Raw genomic sequence first — 14,346 nt, 5'->3', positions numbered from 1 at the left:
CCCAGCAGATACTGAAGGATGATAGCACTGTGTGGTAGTTATAAAGGTGATGCTCTCAGCCTCCAAAGGGAGTCGACTGCGCTACTCAATCTGTAGCACCTCTTGTAGGCTGACTGAGAGAGTGATGTATGCGCCTCGAGGGGGGCATCTCTGCATGGCAAGCACAAAACTGCTTAAGGGACAGGGTTACGTAGGAGTTAAAGGCTGAGACCACCACACAGAACTATCCCCACACCTCTCCATCATCTTCAAAAAGGTAAAAGGGGGAACAATGTATCATAGAAATGCAGGGCTGAAAGGGACCCCGAGAAGTCACCAAGTCCAACCCTCTGCACTCTGGCAGGACCAAGCAAACCTAAACCATCCCTAACAGGTGTTTGTCCAACTTGCTTTTAAATGATTCCACTGATGGAGACTCCATGACCTCCCTTGGAAGCTGATCCTAGAGCTTAACTATCCTGGTAGTTAGAAAGGTTTTCCTAATATCTAACCTAAATCTCTTGCTGCAGAGTAAGACCATTACTTCTTGTCCTAACTTCAGTGGACCTGGAAAACAATTGATCACTGTCCTCTTTATAACAGCCCTTAATATATTAGACTTATCAGATCACCCCGTCTTCTTTTCTCATGACTAAACAGGCCCAGTTTTTTCAACCTTCTCTCATAGGTCATTTTTGCTGCTCTCCTCTGGACTCTTTACAATTTTTCCACATCCTTCCTAAACCGTGGTGCCCAGAATTAGAAACACTACTCACTCCAGCTGGGGCCTCACCAGTGATGAGCAGAGCAGGACAATTACCTCCCGCGTCTTACACACAACATTCCTGTTAATACACCCCAGCCTCAGAACAGCTTTTTTTTTTTTTTTTTTTGCAGCTGCATTACATTGACAAGTTACATTCAGTTTGTGGTCTACTATAACCCCTAGATCCGTTTCAGCAGTACTACCACTTAATCTAGCAAATTATTTCCCATTTTGTAATTGTGCACTTGATTTTTCCTTCATAAGTAAAGTACTTTGCACTTGTCTTTACTGATTTCCATCTTGTTGAATTCAAACCCATTCTCCAATTTGTCAAGGTCATTTTGAATTTTAAACGTGTCCTCCAAAGTGCTTGCAACCCCTCCCAGCTTGATGTTATCTGCAAATTTTAAAAGCATACTCTCTATTCCCTTATCCAAATCATTAATGAAAATATTGCCTAGTACCAGACCCAGGACTGACCCCTGTGGGATGCCACTAGATATGCCCTTCCAATTTAACAGCAAACATTGATAACTACTCTGAGTATAGTCTTTCAGCCAGCTGTGCACCCACTTTATAGTAATTTCATCTAGACCACATTTCCCTAGTTTTCTTATATGCTACATTGCTTTCTACAAGCTTATGAGACACTGAAAACATTAGGCACTATTTATTCTCCCCCTTCAACACATATCAGCACAGTACTGACTTACACTTTCACTGCGAATATTTGGACAGAATGTTTTCCTTCAGCTTGTAACAAACAGCTGGAAACAACGTTTTCCCAGATATGTAAAATGGCCCATAGAAGTCATCATAATAAATCCAAGGTGGTAACATGGATGGAATATTATGGGACTGTAATATTTTTTTAGATAACATGAGCTATATATATATATATATATATATATATATATATATATATGCAGATATTTCTGTTGGTTTCAGGCGCACACTTGAACAATCCCAGCTACAGGGAGGTGCATTGATCGAGGGGTGAAAACTGCTTGAGTTTTAAAATTGTTTTGTCCGAAGACCTTCCTGTATATTGGAAGGTCGTGCACTAAAAGCCTTTTATTGTCACAGAACATTGAGGCTGCAGCTTCATTTTCAAATATTCGGTCAATACCACAACATTACAACATCCAATAGAGACAACCAAGTTACACATGCAGTGCACCATTCATAACCGTAGGTTTGTAAACATTAACCAGTAGGTGCCCAATCCAAAGTCCCTTGAAGTCAATAGAGAGGTTCCTGCTGATCTGAAAGGGTTTTGAATCAGGCCCCAACATGGCTATCATTGATTTTTGGTGGAGAGTGGGGAGAGAGGAACATATCTATTAAAATGTTTGCTCAAGTTGAGGAACTAAGGCAGAGGGTTATCTGTCATCTGACCAAGTCAAAACAAGTGTGTTTAAAACTTGTGACAATCTTGACTGGCTAAGAGAAATCCCCTTGTCCAGAAGCCTGGGATAGCCACATAACTCAGTCCAGACACACGACACCTAATTATTCACTGCTCTCAAGACAAGCTGCTGACTTGCACTTAAAATCGACTGGCCAGCACTCCTGAAACTAGGCTGAAAGTGTCCCTAGTGTCCTGTGGGTGAAACTGTCTTTTTCTTGGCACAGTGCCGTGATTGCAATTTTACATACCTTTGTATTGGTTTGGATTGCGGAGGTTTATAACAGTGTATTTATTATAAAACTGCACAAATTCCTACAAGAATACAGAGTGCAGGCAACTGTTAGTTTTGGGAACAAGCAATGTCTAAACTATCATGCATTTCTCTGACAATCACATGCTGCAGTTTCAGCATTACTGGAAGTGCTTAATTTGTGCCACGGCTGAGTCCCTGCACCTCCAGGCTTGGTGGTTCATTGCCCTGGAACCTCAGGATTTTCTGCATTAGTTATGAATGTAAAAAAATTGCTTAAGCCCCATCACCTAATTGCTTGAGCCCAGCACTTCTTTCATTACAAATTTAGCAGTGATTACAGGTGAGTCACTTATGACTTTTACAATCATCCTGATTATAAAAAAATTGACGAAACTGCCCAGGGCAAGAATATAAATTATCCCATTTTTAATCCATTCATTAGACTTCGATATCTGGTGGAGTAAAGAAAATATCTGCATCTCTTTAATTCTGAAATGAGTGCTGGGTTCTTCCATTGCATTTTCCTAATCACTAAACTGATTAATCTGAACACTGTATGGCTAATAAGGAATAATAAATCCATTGTGAACTGAACTGTCCTCCTCTGTGTACAGCAACTAAATATTTCTTTAATCCTCACATGAACATTTTTATGCATGAGAACTATGCCTTCTGAATTCAAGCTTTTGTTAAGGAGCAAATGGGAGATATTAATCACGTGGTTCAGGTGCATTAAACACATTTGATTAGAGAATACTGTACTGGGAATCTATAGAATGTTTTCATTAAAGAGCAACAGAAACCCTCAGTGAGGGTCTATGTAAATAAGATTTAACAGAACACTAGCGTAGGTAGGTGTATTTATAGGGTCAAATTTACAAAAGGATGCATGAAATCCCTGAGGGATTACCTGGGTCTACAGCTGAAAGGGTGCATAAACCCCAAATAGGGCACCAAGATATGTATGCAGGGGTGCCGTTTTGCACATAAGCTTCATGAAGTTGTGTTTCTAGTTACCCACTGTTTGAATCTCCTCCTACATAAGTTGGGGGGGAGGGGGAATCCCATCATTAGACCTCAACTAAGATCAGGGCCCCATTGTGTAGACGCTGCACAGACGCATAGTATGAGACAGCCCCTGCCTGCAAGGCCTGACAATCTAGACAGACAAAAGGCAGGAGAAAGAGATGCAATACACAAGCAGAAGATAGGGAACCAAAGCACAGAAAGAATTAGCAACTTGTCCACACTTAGAGGGGATGCCTGTTGCAGAGCCAGGAACAGAAACCTAGTCACCAGAGTTCCAGTCCAGTGCCTTAACCACAAGATCATCCTTCCTCCCTATTCTGCTGCCTTCCTGTCCTCCTCTACTTGTCAAACATTTCTCCCTGCATTTTTATGGAACACACACCAGCACAGTTGTGTTGTATTTATGCCGTTGTATGTGCCTCAGCCTCACCTTCGAAGGTTGTGTCAGCAGGGAACATTAATGCTCTGCAGTAACAGAGGACACAACATTATACCTAGTCTCAGTTTTGTTTCATCTGTGATTCTGAGGTGGAATTCAAAAGAAAAAAAAACTTTAAATATCAATTTTGATCATGAAATAGAGACTGGTAAAAACAGTCTCTGCTATAGTGAAATTCTCAAGCACATAAAGGAAAGTTACTTTGCTAGTCAAATGTTTTCTTTAATTAAAAAGAAGTTAATGAAAGAGCATTTTTGTTATTTAAAATGAACAGAAATGAGCAGATGTAGTTTAGCAGGACTGACTGTACATATTAAAAGATAGCATAATGACTAATTAGCATTCATTCCTTGAATCTGTTACTCGTTTAAAAATTTCTGCTCTTGGTATTGACAGACGTTTGGTCAGACTAAATGTTTCAACAGACTTATTCTTGCATTAGGAATTCAATTATGTGGTTTCACTTTAGTTTCCCTCTACAGTCCCCATCTAAGCATTCATAATACAAAGCAAGCTTTCCACACTTTACTAACTCTCAGCGAGGAACTGTTTCTGTGGTATTGCTTGAGATCAAGTATAATTCCCACCTACAAGTATATTTACTGAAATAACAGATAGAAACAGAACTGCTGACATGATTGACACGTGAATTCTTAGCCAGAGCATACAAATTAGCTAGATTTGTTCAATCTGCTTCCATCAAGAACCTAAGTAAAATCTAACACATTTGAAAGTGTCTCATTTGCAAGCATCCTCTCAGCTCTGATATTTGGGATTTAGCCCTTAAATCATATCCAGATGACTGATTACATTTTGATATATAAGTGAGACGGCATATGACCCAGACCTGTACTTACACTACCCTCTCTCTGTGCCTGGAACAGTCTCCCTCTTTCTAACACCAGGCAGCTGTGAGTTCTTCCTTCAGATCTCTCAGCTTTCAGTTAGCTTCACACCACAGACCTCCATGTGGTGCAGCTGATTCCCTTCTTTGACACCTACCCATAATTTAAAATGTAACAAACAAGCAACATATACATTCCGCTTTCCTTGCTAAATCAGTACTCTCAACAGCCCCTTCCCACTGTTTCCTGTTGTCTCCCTTCCCTACTCTCAAGCACATGTGTAACTTTACTTCCACAAGTAGTCTCATTTAATTTCATGGGACTACTCAAGTGGGTCAAGTTACACATGAGTAGCTTTCTGCAGTATTGGGGTTTTCAGACTGTAAACTTCTCAGGGCAGACATCATTTCTTATATGCCAGTCACTCCAGTGATGCAATACAAGAATAAAAAGCCAATCCAATATTCCATTTTGGAACCACTTCCGCAAATGTCAAGTTTACATTACCCAATAATATCCCGTTGGAATCCTCTGTAACCTGCTGCAGTTTTAGAATATAACATTCATTGTTCATAAACTAGCAGGCAAATCAGTTCTAACGTCCCAAAACTCTTTACTGGACAAAAGTGACTCAAAGAAACAAAATCCACCTGAACTAAAGCCCCCAAAAGTGTAGAAGTAGTGTTAGTTTTTGTATTAGAAGACAGAAACAAATGAAGAAAATCACTCTAGGAAGCAGAGCAATTCTTTCAGCACAAGAAACCATGGGATCATAGAATAAATAAATAAATATAAGAACAGTAGCTGTTGATGTTCCTACCTTCCATAAATCAATTTAGCACCATATGACACTGTATGGCATTTTGCAAGATAATGGGGGGCTGTGTTCATGTGTGTGTAACATAAAAATAATTGTCCGTAGGATAAATGTTTTGTAAATACAGGAATTCCCTTTTCCCACAGGAACAGGATGGGCTGTATTCACAACACAGGTCACTAGATGTAATGGTGTTTTTCCCCTTATACATTGCTAATGAAGGGCCAAACTCTACCTTATTTTACTCCACAAGTCAGACCCCGGGCAAGCAACAGGACTACGCACAGAGTAAGATGCTAACTCAGTGTGAGGGCGGCAGAATCTGACCCAGGGCATTTATAGACTTTTCCTCTCGTTTATACCAAGTCCAGACCGGTTTGTGCTGTTTGATCGACTCCTTCAGCTGCCGGGTAAGTAATCAAGAACCCCAGCAAGCAGCCCCGGCTGCCCTTTCGGGGTGGCATCGGGCCCCCCGCCACCAGGCAGCACGTCCCCCTCGCTAAGCAAGCATTGAACCGCCCCCCGTCCAGTGCCTGGGTTTTATTCTGCGCCCTGCCGGCCACCAGGGAGCGGGGAGCCAGGCGCGCACAGCCTGGCTCGGGCCGGCTGGGGCATGGGGGGGAACCGCCCACCGCACAGCCGCGGCTGGGCCCGATCCTTCCTACCTCGCCCAGCCGGGCATGGGACCTGCCCGCGGGTGGGGGGTCGCCGAGGCATGAAGAGGAGACGCTGGGGCTCGGCTGCTCGGCTGGGGACCCCCCCCCCTTTTCCCCTGCCCTGTGCCAGGCAGCCCCTGCTTTGCTCCCCCCGCGGCGGGGCCGGAGCCAGGAGCCCAGCGAGTGAGGCCAGGGGCTCTAAATCCGCCGCCCGGCCCCACCCCCACTCACCTCACGCAGGAGCTGCGGCAGCGGCGGCTCCCCGTGCGGCGGCAGCAGGGCGAGCAGCGGGCCGGCGCTCCGGGGGGCGGTGGTGGCGGCGGCTGCCCAGCCGGGGCTGCCCCGCTCCTCCAGCGCCGCCACCCTGCCCTGCAGCTCGCACGTCTTGGCGCCCAGCAGCAGGCAGGCGGCCAGCGAGGTGAGCGAGAGGAGCAGGCAGAGGCCGCCGCCGCCGCCCCCCGCGCACCGGGCGCCGGCGGGAGGCAGCCTGGCGTCGCCCTGGCCCATGGTCGCTCCCCCGCCGGCTGGGCTGGGCTGGGCGCGCTGCGGCAGAGCGGCCCCGATCCTCGGCCCGGGCAGCGGCGGGCGCCCCGTGCGGCTCCTACCCCGGGGGGCGCGGCAGCGGCAGCAGCTGGGAGCCGGCAGCGGCAGGAGCGGGGCAGGCAGCGCCGGAGCCGGGAGTTGAGGTTTTCTGGGCTCCTTCGGCGTGTCTTAAACCGGAGGGGAGAGGGGGGCCCATCCCCCACTCTTCTGGGGCGGGGGGAGATCCGCTGTAATCCCCCATGGGGGGAGAGAGGGGGGAGAAGTGAGCGCAGAGAGAGAGAGAAACAATCCCGCCCACTCCCGGCCCCCTGCCCAGCTCCCGGCCAGAAAAGGAGATGGCTGCGGGCCGCCGCCTGCGGCACTCCCCGCGGGGGCTGGGACAGACAGACGGACAGACAAGCCGGCGGGATGGACAGACACGCGTCCTTCGCCGGGAGGGGAGCCCCCCCGGCCACAGCTGGCACCTCCTCGTCCGCCTGTCGAGCGGCGCTTGAGCTACAGGCGGGGCGGGTGGACGGACGGACGGACACCCCCCCCCCGGGCTTCCCACGGCGGCAGCGTGCAGGGAGCAGCCGCTCCGCTGCCGGAGCAGTGACAGAGAAACCGCCCCAGCTGGCTCCCACCTGCGCCCCTGAACACTCCCCACCGCTGGGGTGGGGCTTTCGGGGTCCCCCCCCCGGTCTGGCGTTGGGCTGCATGAGGGGGGGGGTTCTCTCGTTGCAGCTGGAGGCGGTCCGTCCCCCCCCCTCGCCCACCTGGGCTGGAGGATCCCAGGCAGCAATTGCTGCTCTCTTCCCCCTGCTGCCTGGTTATGCCGCATGGCATGGGTGGGAGCCTCCCCCCCAACACACACACACACACACGCTTTCTCTGGAGGAGGGGGCGGAAAGCCTGGCCGCCCGTCTCTCTGCTTGCAGCTTTGCCTCCCCTCGCCCGGGGCACACACCGGGCATCCCAAATCCCCAGAGTTACGTGCAGAGTCGGGAAGGAGAGACACCAAAATGCGTGAGGCAGAGGAAAACCAGAGGCTGACAAGCGGCTCTGTCGCATCTCAGCCCAGAGCTGTGCTGGTACATCTCACCTGGATCAGTTCGGGCCAAGAAAGCTTCATCCACACAATTGGTGTGTAACGCATTTTGATTTAAGTTCCTAAGTCGTCTGCGTTGAGTTGAGCGCTCCCCAGCGGCAGAAGATGGCGCAGACCAAGATTTCTGAATTTCCCTGGTTACTTCAAGGAAAAGAAGATTGAAAATAGCCGTCAGACATTCTTATCGTGGGGACAGACTGACAAGATATGTATAAGAATCCCATTATCACCTTCTAGATAGCTTGCGCGCTGACTGATCTCTGCAAGATAAAAGGTTTGCCTTCTGCAACAGCTACTGTTTAAATTAGATTGTAAACTCAAAAGAGAAAGAAAGGGTCTGTGGTGGCATAAAAGTAATAATGCTAATGCATTCACCTGTAATAGCTGAATTAGGTTAAAGTGCCTGCTTTTCTTGGGAACCCTTTGTTTGCAGGAAATTGTGAAATCTTTGTAGAAAATCATTAAATAAACTCATAATAGGATTATCAAAACCACTTTCTGCAGTTTGTGTATACCAAACTGGCCCCTTTTTATTATTTGCATTATAATGTATCCTGCAGACTATTAATTTAGGAGCGTCATAGTCCCCTAGCCTAGAAAAGGTAATGCTCAGACGCTTTTATGTTTTCCTATGCTCTGGCACAGATGCTATGCAAACTATAACTTGTAAGTATGCTATTCCTCTGTGGGGACCAGATTCTCTCGCATTGAGTAGTCTCATAGACCTAAGGAAGGGTTGCACAACATGCATTTCTAAGAGATGTGAGCATAATTTTAAGGGTAGAGTTTTGTAGACACACCTGCATGGGTGGGGAAAGGAAAAAGAAGCCAGAAAATATGAATATCTCCCTGCATCTGTTATGATATACAGAAATCAATTCCTAAACACATCATTAACACATTTAAATAATACTTTCTTTTAATCTCTAGAGGGGGGGTGGGATCCACCCAGGGATTTAGGCATCACAACACTGAGCATCAGGGCACCTAACTTTTAGGCACCTAGAGTATCACAGGAACAAAACTCTGCTCCACAAAGCTGAGTTGGGTGCCTAGGCTCCCTGTACAATGAATGGGGGGAGCTAGATGACTACACATGCAATCCACAAAAGCCAGGATGCAGGGTGGGGGTGCCACCTAAACCAACCAATGGGAGATGCCAATAGGGGTGTGTTAGCTGTGTCCCAGTTAGTCGCCTAAGTGCAAGCTTCATGATGGCACCTATGTCAGTTTAGCGATGAACAAATAGGAACCCCCCCTGTCTGCAGGCAGGTGGTTAAGGCACTTAAGCACCTTTTGAGGGAATGGGGAAGATGCCTCCACAGAAAATGGCTGGAGAAGAAGCCCCTTGGTTGGAACACACACCTGGGACACGGGTGACCCGGGGTTCGGTTCCCCCCACTCTCTGCCTGAGGGGGAGAAAGAAAGGATTTGAACAGGGTCTCCCACCTCCCTAACCACTGCATCACAGAGTCACTTCTCGTTCTGGCCCAATGACTGCAGATAAATACTTAAGCAGTCATTGGACCAGCAAAAGAGAGAATGACACTAAAATCCAGGGATTAGGGCACCCATCTGGGTAGTGGGAGATTGGGTCCAGTCCCCCTGCTCCAGCCACTCTTTCGTATTTATCAACAGGAAAGACAGAGAGAGCCCTCTCACCCCCATCAAAATACCCAATAGCTCAGTTGTTCAAGACCTCTCCTGGGGTGTGGAAAACCCTATTCAAATCCTTTCGCCCCATTCTGGCAGAGGGGAGGAATTGAACTTGAGTCTTCCAGGTGAGTGCTCTAACCACGGGCTAAAAGTTATAAGTGGGCAGTAGCAGCTTCTTCTCTGCCAGCCATATTTTGAATGGGACCCATCTAGAAGGCAGCTTCTGAGCATGCCTGCTGGATGCCATTCATGATTTAGGCAGCCGAATGCCTATTTTACCCTGGTGTTTGAATCACGCTGGGGCTTAGGTGGAAGATAGATAACTGGATGCTGAGAGGAAGGCAGTACTGTGCATGCCCAGGTGTTAGGAAAATAGGAATTTAGGAAATTTGCAGCCAGTCTACAGCAGGAACATATATCAGTCTAGCTACTGCTTTCAGGGGTGTGAAGAATCCACACCCCCTGAGAGACATAGCTAGACCAACCTAACCCCTAGGTATAGCCACAGCTAGGTCAATGGACATAGTCTTCTGTTGACCTAATTACCACCTGTCAGGGAAGCAGATTACCTATACCAACAGGAGAACCCATCCTGTCAGCATAGGTAATCTACACTGGAGCACTACAGCTGTGCCTCTGTAGTTTCACGTGTAAATCGGCTCTCATGCTCTGAAAAACGTAGGCACTGAGATTACGTACCTACAGGGTTCAGCAGTTTTTGTGGATTGCAGCGAAATCCAAGTCTGGAGTTTAGGTGCTTAAGTACCTCTGTGGAGCCCACCCTTGCTTCCTAGTACATGTACTGTAGGAGTGGCCAGTCAATAATAGCTTCTGAGAGGATGCACTTGCTGGAATTAATTCCACTGTTCCAGGGACTATTCATTTTACTAGGAACAATCCCTAAACCACTGCAACTCACGGCTCCAGTAGAGCGATGGATCCTATAGGCTTAGCTGATGGTGAAAAAAATGTAGTTGCAATGTCAGAAAGCAGAAACAGCTCCATGCTTAAAAGAGCAGTGCAGTAAACCATGTAGGTTAGAGAGTGGTTTATAAATGACTCAGCAAACTGGAGGACTTTGAGAAAATATAGACTAGATCATTACAGAGCTTAACAATAATGTTTTAATGCTGAGGAGGCATCAATGTCTTCTTGCACTTCTGTACCATCATCATTATTGCATGGATTTGTTCTCTCACTTTCCAGGTAAGCCTTTTCTTCCTGGCTTGCTGTGCATCTTCATTCTTTCTCTGGCTCAGTCAGTGGTTTCAGCTTTTTGGGATTGGAGACATGCCTCACTCCCTATCTATGATGACTGTGTGGCTGTCTCTTTCACCAGCTGCCTACATGTCAACCTTGATGTAGATCCCACATCTTCCCTTTCCACCAGTTCCTTTTCCTTCTTGTCTTTATTCTTTGCTATATATATTTTGCTTTATTTTTGTTTCTATTTTTCTCTCCATCTCAGGCCCCTCACCACTTCTCCTTTCCTCTGCACTTTCTTCCAGTTCACTCCCTATGTATCTCTTGTTCCTAGTCTTAATTCCCCTTCCATCTCTCTTAGATCCTAATTCTTCTTATTTTCCCTATCCTTTTTTCCAGTTTGCTCCCTTTTCTTTTCTCCTTAACCTTATGGCTTCCACATGGTTTCTACCACTACTCACCAGAGGGATGAATCTTGGAAGGAAAGAGAAGCTATTGGTGGCTGTATGCTGCATGTGGAAGCAAAACGACACAGATACATCAACTTTAGGAAAAAAGATGGTTTATGGCCACAATAGCCAATAGGCAACATAATTCTAGTGCAGACAGAGCAGCTCTAGCTTTCATATAGGCTAGTAGGTTGAGGTACACACCAGGGGAGCCTATTATTTACCTGTCTGCTAACGTGTTAAAAGCTACAAACTGCCTGCCTTGTCCCCACTCACATTTTAAGATGTATTAGCTAACAATGGTTAAACCTCCCTTCTCCCCCCCCGATTTTTTCCAAGTGAAGATAAGACCACTGTGGGCAGTCGCTGAAGCAAGACAAGTTGGACAGACAGCTTAGAAGAGGCTTCTGGCAGTTTTCAAGTCCCCAGGAGCAGCGCCAGTGCGGTAGTACTTCTAGCGCATGTTTGGGGAGCTTGGAAGTGTATTTTTTCTCTCATCTTCAGACCTTTCCTTCCTCTTGCACTCACCCAGGAAAGGTCTTATTCCACACCTATGCATCACCCTTTGGGACCCTAGTGGAGCTGCGATGCAAATCTCCATTTTACTTTTAAAAGTTGAAATAATATAATTGCTTTTCTATCTCAAACAAGCTTTCCTTTTCCAGTCTATTACTGTGGGAGTCTATGTAGCATCTTTTAGTAGCTGTGTTAATGAAGCTACAATGCTCATTTTTGAGCTAAACATGACAGAGGACGCAGATCTTTTCCCTCTCTAATTTCTACACTTTCCTGGGCCTGATACAACTCTGCAATTTTAAGTTATGGTGGGATAACTATAACTGTGCATTTATTTAGATGAAGTGGTGGTTGGGAGGACTGCTATCTAGGCAGAAGCACAACAGCTCTCTGATTTGTATAACATTGCCAATGTGAGTCTACTCTATCTCTGAGGCAAAGTGGGAGAGCTGTGGTAAATAAATTTGAGGGGAAGGACAGATAAAGAACAAAGGGAAATGACCCATTTGAAAGAGGCCTATATTTCACACCAGTAGGTATTGCACAGTTGGGGGAGTGCACAAGCTTTCTCTCTCTCCTTCTTCAGGGTCAGCTATGCAGGGTGAAATTATGGAAGGGGGTGGGGGGGGTGGGAAAGAAGTACAAGAGAGGTGGAGCTTGCAATGGAGAGGAGGGGGGAAACTATCTTAAAGAAGTGAGTGTTATGAGAGGGAATCATACATGGTGAGTTGGTATGTCCACGGAGGATGGGCTGTGAAATATCTTCCCCAGCACAGTTCTAAAGAGTGGTAAGGAGAGCAGATGAGAGAGAACCAGACAAGCAGCTTTGACCCCCAGCTCTACCCTTTCCCTCTACCCAAAACCATAGTCTAGTGGAAAGCAGCCACTCATCTGAATCTTATTCTGATTTATGGATCACTTAAAGAAACAGACTCAGAGCCTGGTGCCTAGGCTGCAGTCAGCCTTCTGAAAAGCTGAACCCTTTTACTATATCTTCCTTTTAAGGAAGGCTGGGTTGAAGAACATTCAGATGTAAAGAATTCTAAATGGTCCATCCATCACCTCTACATACATGCACTTTTCCTGTTTTACTTGGCTTTACTTAATTGTCATACTCTGCTGCTATATACTATGTAGTAAAGACCTAGACAAATGGATATATCTTGCACATAGCCAAACCCAGACTCTTATGGGGACCACCAGATCAATGATGTTCCAGAAGCATCAACCCTCCAAGCAAGCCAATCATGCTGTGTCAAGTCAGTTAAGTAGCACTATAACAAAACCATCTAAGCAGGTGATGCAGGTAGATGATGAGCTGGCAATGAGTGCCAACATTTCCTTGAAAGTATGTCTGAATATGACTTAGTTCTCACACTGAGCAATTATGACTAACAATCCATCGTCTCCTCTTCCTTCTTCTGCACAGTTGGAAAGGTCTGCCCATCTTAGGCTCATTAACAGGAGTTATGAGTTCCTGAGGCTAAAGCAAAACTATTAGTTCTTAAGTAATTAGAGACCAACTCCATAAAAATATTTAAATCACAAAGACTTCATACTTAGGGAGGACATCATGTAAGTGTCTGATCCATTAATGAGGATGATTTTGCTACAACTGGGACAGAAAAGTGTAATGGAATTTATTTAGCATCCAACAAATAAATTTCCATTGCATTACTGGAAGTGTATCTCCACCTTTTAAGCCACTGATCCTACAAAGAAAAACTGCATGGGTCAACTGATGTGCCCATATGCAGCACCCACTTCAGTGGGACTCTGCATGAACGCAGGTTCTTTTTGCAGGAGCAGGGTTTTAGTGATTAACCTTTGTTCAAATTTTGACAGTAACAGTCAGTCTGAAAATGCCATATTGTAATTCATAGAAAAAAGCATGACTTCTTTTCCCAGCCATATTCCTACTGTATTTATCCACAGCTGGCCAAGCTAAAATTAACTAACAGAACTATAAATTTGCAAAGAAAGCCTCTCTTCTGGTAGTCAGAAGTTTAGTGGTGCAGATTCACTCACCCTGAAATTCCTGTGTAGACCATGCTTCCCCCACCCTCATCAGGAGTAAAGGGCTTTTATGTTTGGGAATCATGAGCAGGAGGGTTCCACAAAAACAATCACCATGAGGCACTTTAGTAAGGAAATTGTTGGTATTTAGCGATTCATACAAATATAAAATGAAAATGTCAGTGATACTCTTAGCAGACTGTCATCTTAATCAAGGAGTACTTCTTGCCAGTATGGGGAATAGGGACAACAGAAATTTCCAGGAATTTTGACTAGTCAAGATTATATTTATGCACATGTGCATCATGCTGAACATTTGGTAAAAAAATGACCCACACAAATGTACACTCTCCCCTTTGGATTTGAACTTGTGTGATTGATCATAATTCCGAAGATTACTGCTGAGTAGGCATTAAATAGCAAGGTTACAGTAAGTACCTGCTGAATTTGAAAAACAAACAATTAAGGGCTTTTAAATTTAAAACTGCATATAAAATATTTGCAATATTTAAAGGCTACTAGTTTACAATGTTACATGTCTTCATACGAGACTGTATGGGTACATACCTAATGTTAGGCATATATGTAAAACATTTTCAAGCATTGTTTATCTAATTATTAAACATATGGACTCTTGTATCAAATTAAGAAAATGGTGGTATTTGTTAGACCTATCTGTGA

At 45.6% G+C, this 14,346-nt stretch overlaps 1 protein-coding gene across 8 annotated transcripts in view; it reads right to left on the bottom strand.

Moving 5' to 3' along the window:
• LOC137165291 (collagen alpha-1(XXIII) chain-like) overlaps positions 1 to 7,921 on the bottom strand; it is a 157,533-nt gene extending 149,612 nt beyond the window's left edge. For 4 of the 8 annotated variants that reach the window (XR_010923317.1, XM_067566501.1, XM_067566500.1 and 1 more), the window contains exon 1: positions 6,427 to 7,260. Coding sequence is in view for 3 of the 8 variants with exons in the window: in XM_067566501.1 (XP_067422602.1) it covers positions 6,427 to 6,702 (276 nt within the window). In the remaining 5 variants the exon portion in view is untranslated. Of the gene's footprint in view, positions 1 to 4,734; positions 4,782 to 6,426; positions 7,261 to 7,819 lie in introns of those variants that run through there. The other 4 variants (XR_010923320.1, XR_010923318.1, XR_010923319.1 and 1 more) reach the window with 3 other exon arrangements.
• Positions 7,922 to 14,346: the final 6,425 nt, after the last annotated feature.

The sequence above is a fragment of the Emydura macquarii genome, unplaced genomic scaffold, assembly GCF_026122565.2.
Source record: "Emydura macquarii macquarii isolate MOO-44397 ecotype Brisbane River unplaced genomic scaffold, CSIRO-AGI_Emac_v2 contig_2768, whole genome shotgun sequence".
NCBI lineage: Eukaryota > Metazoa > Chordata > Testudines > Chelidae > Emydura > Emydura macquarii.
Note: the sequence above shows the minus strand (reverse complement) of the source record. Positions and strands in the feature narration are given on the sequence as shown.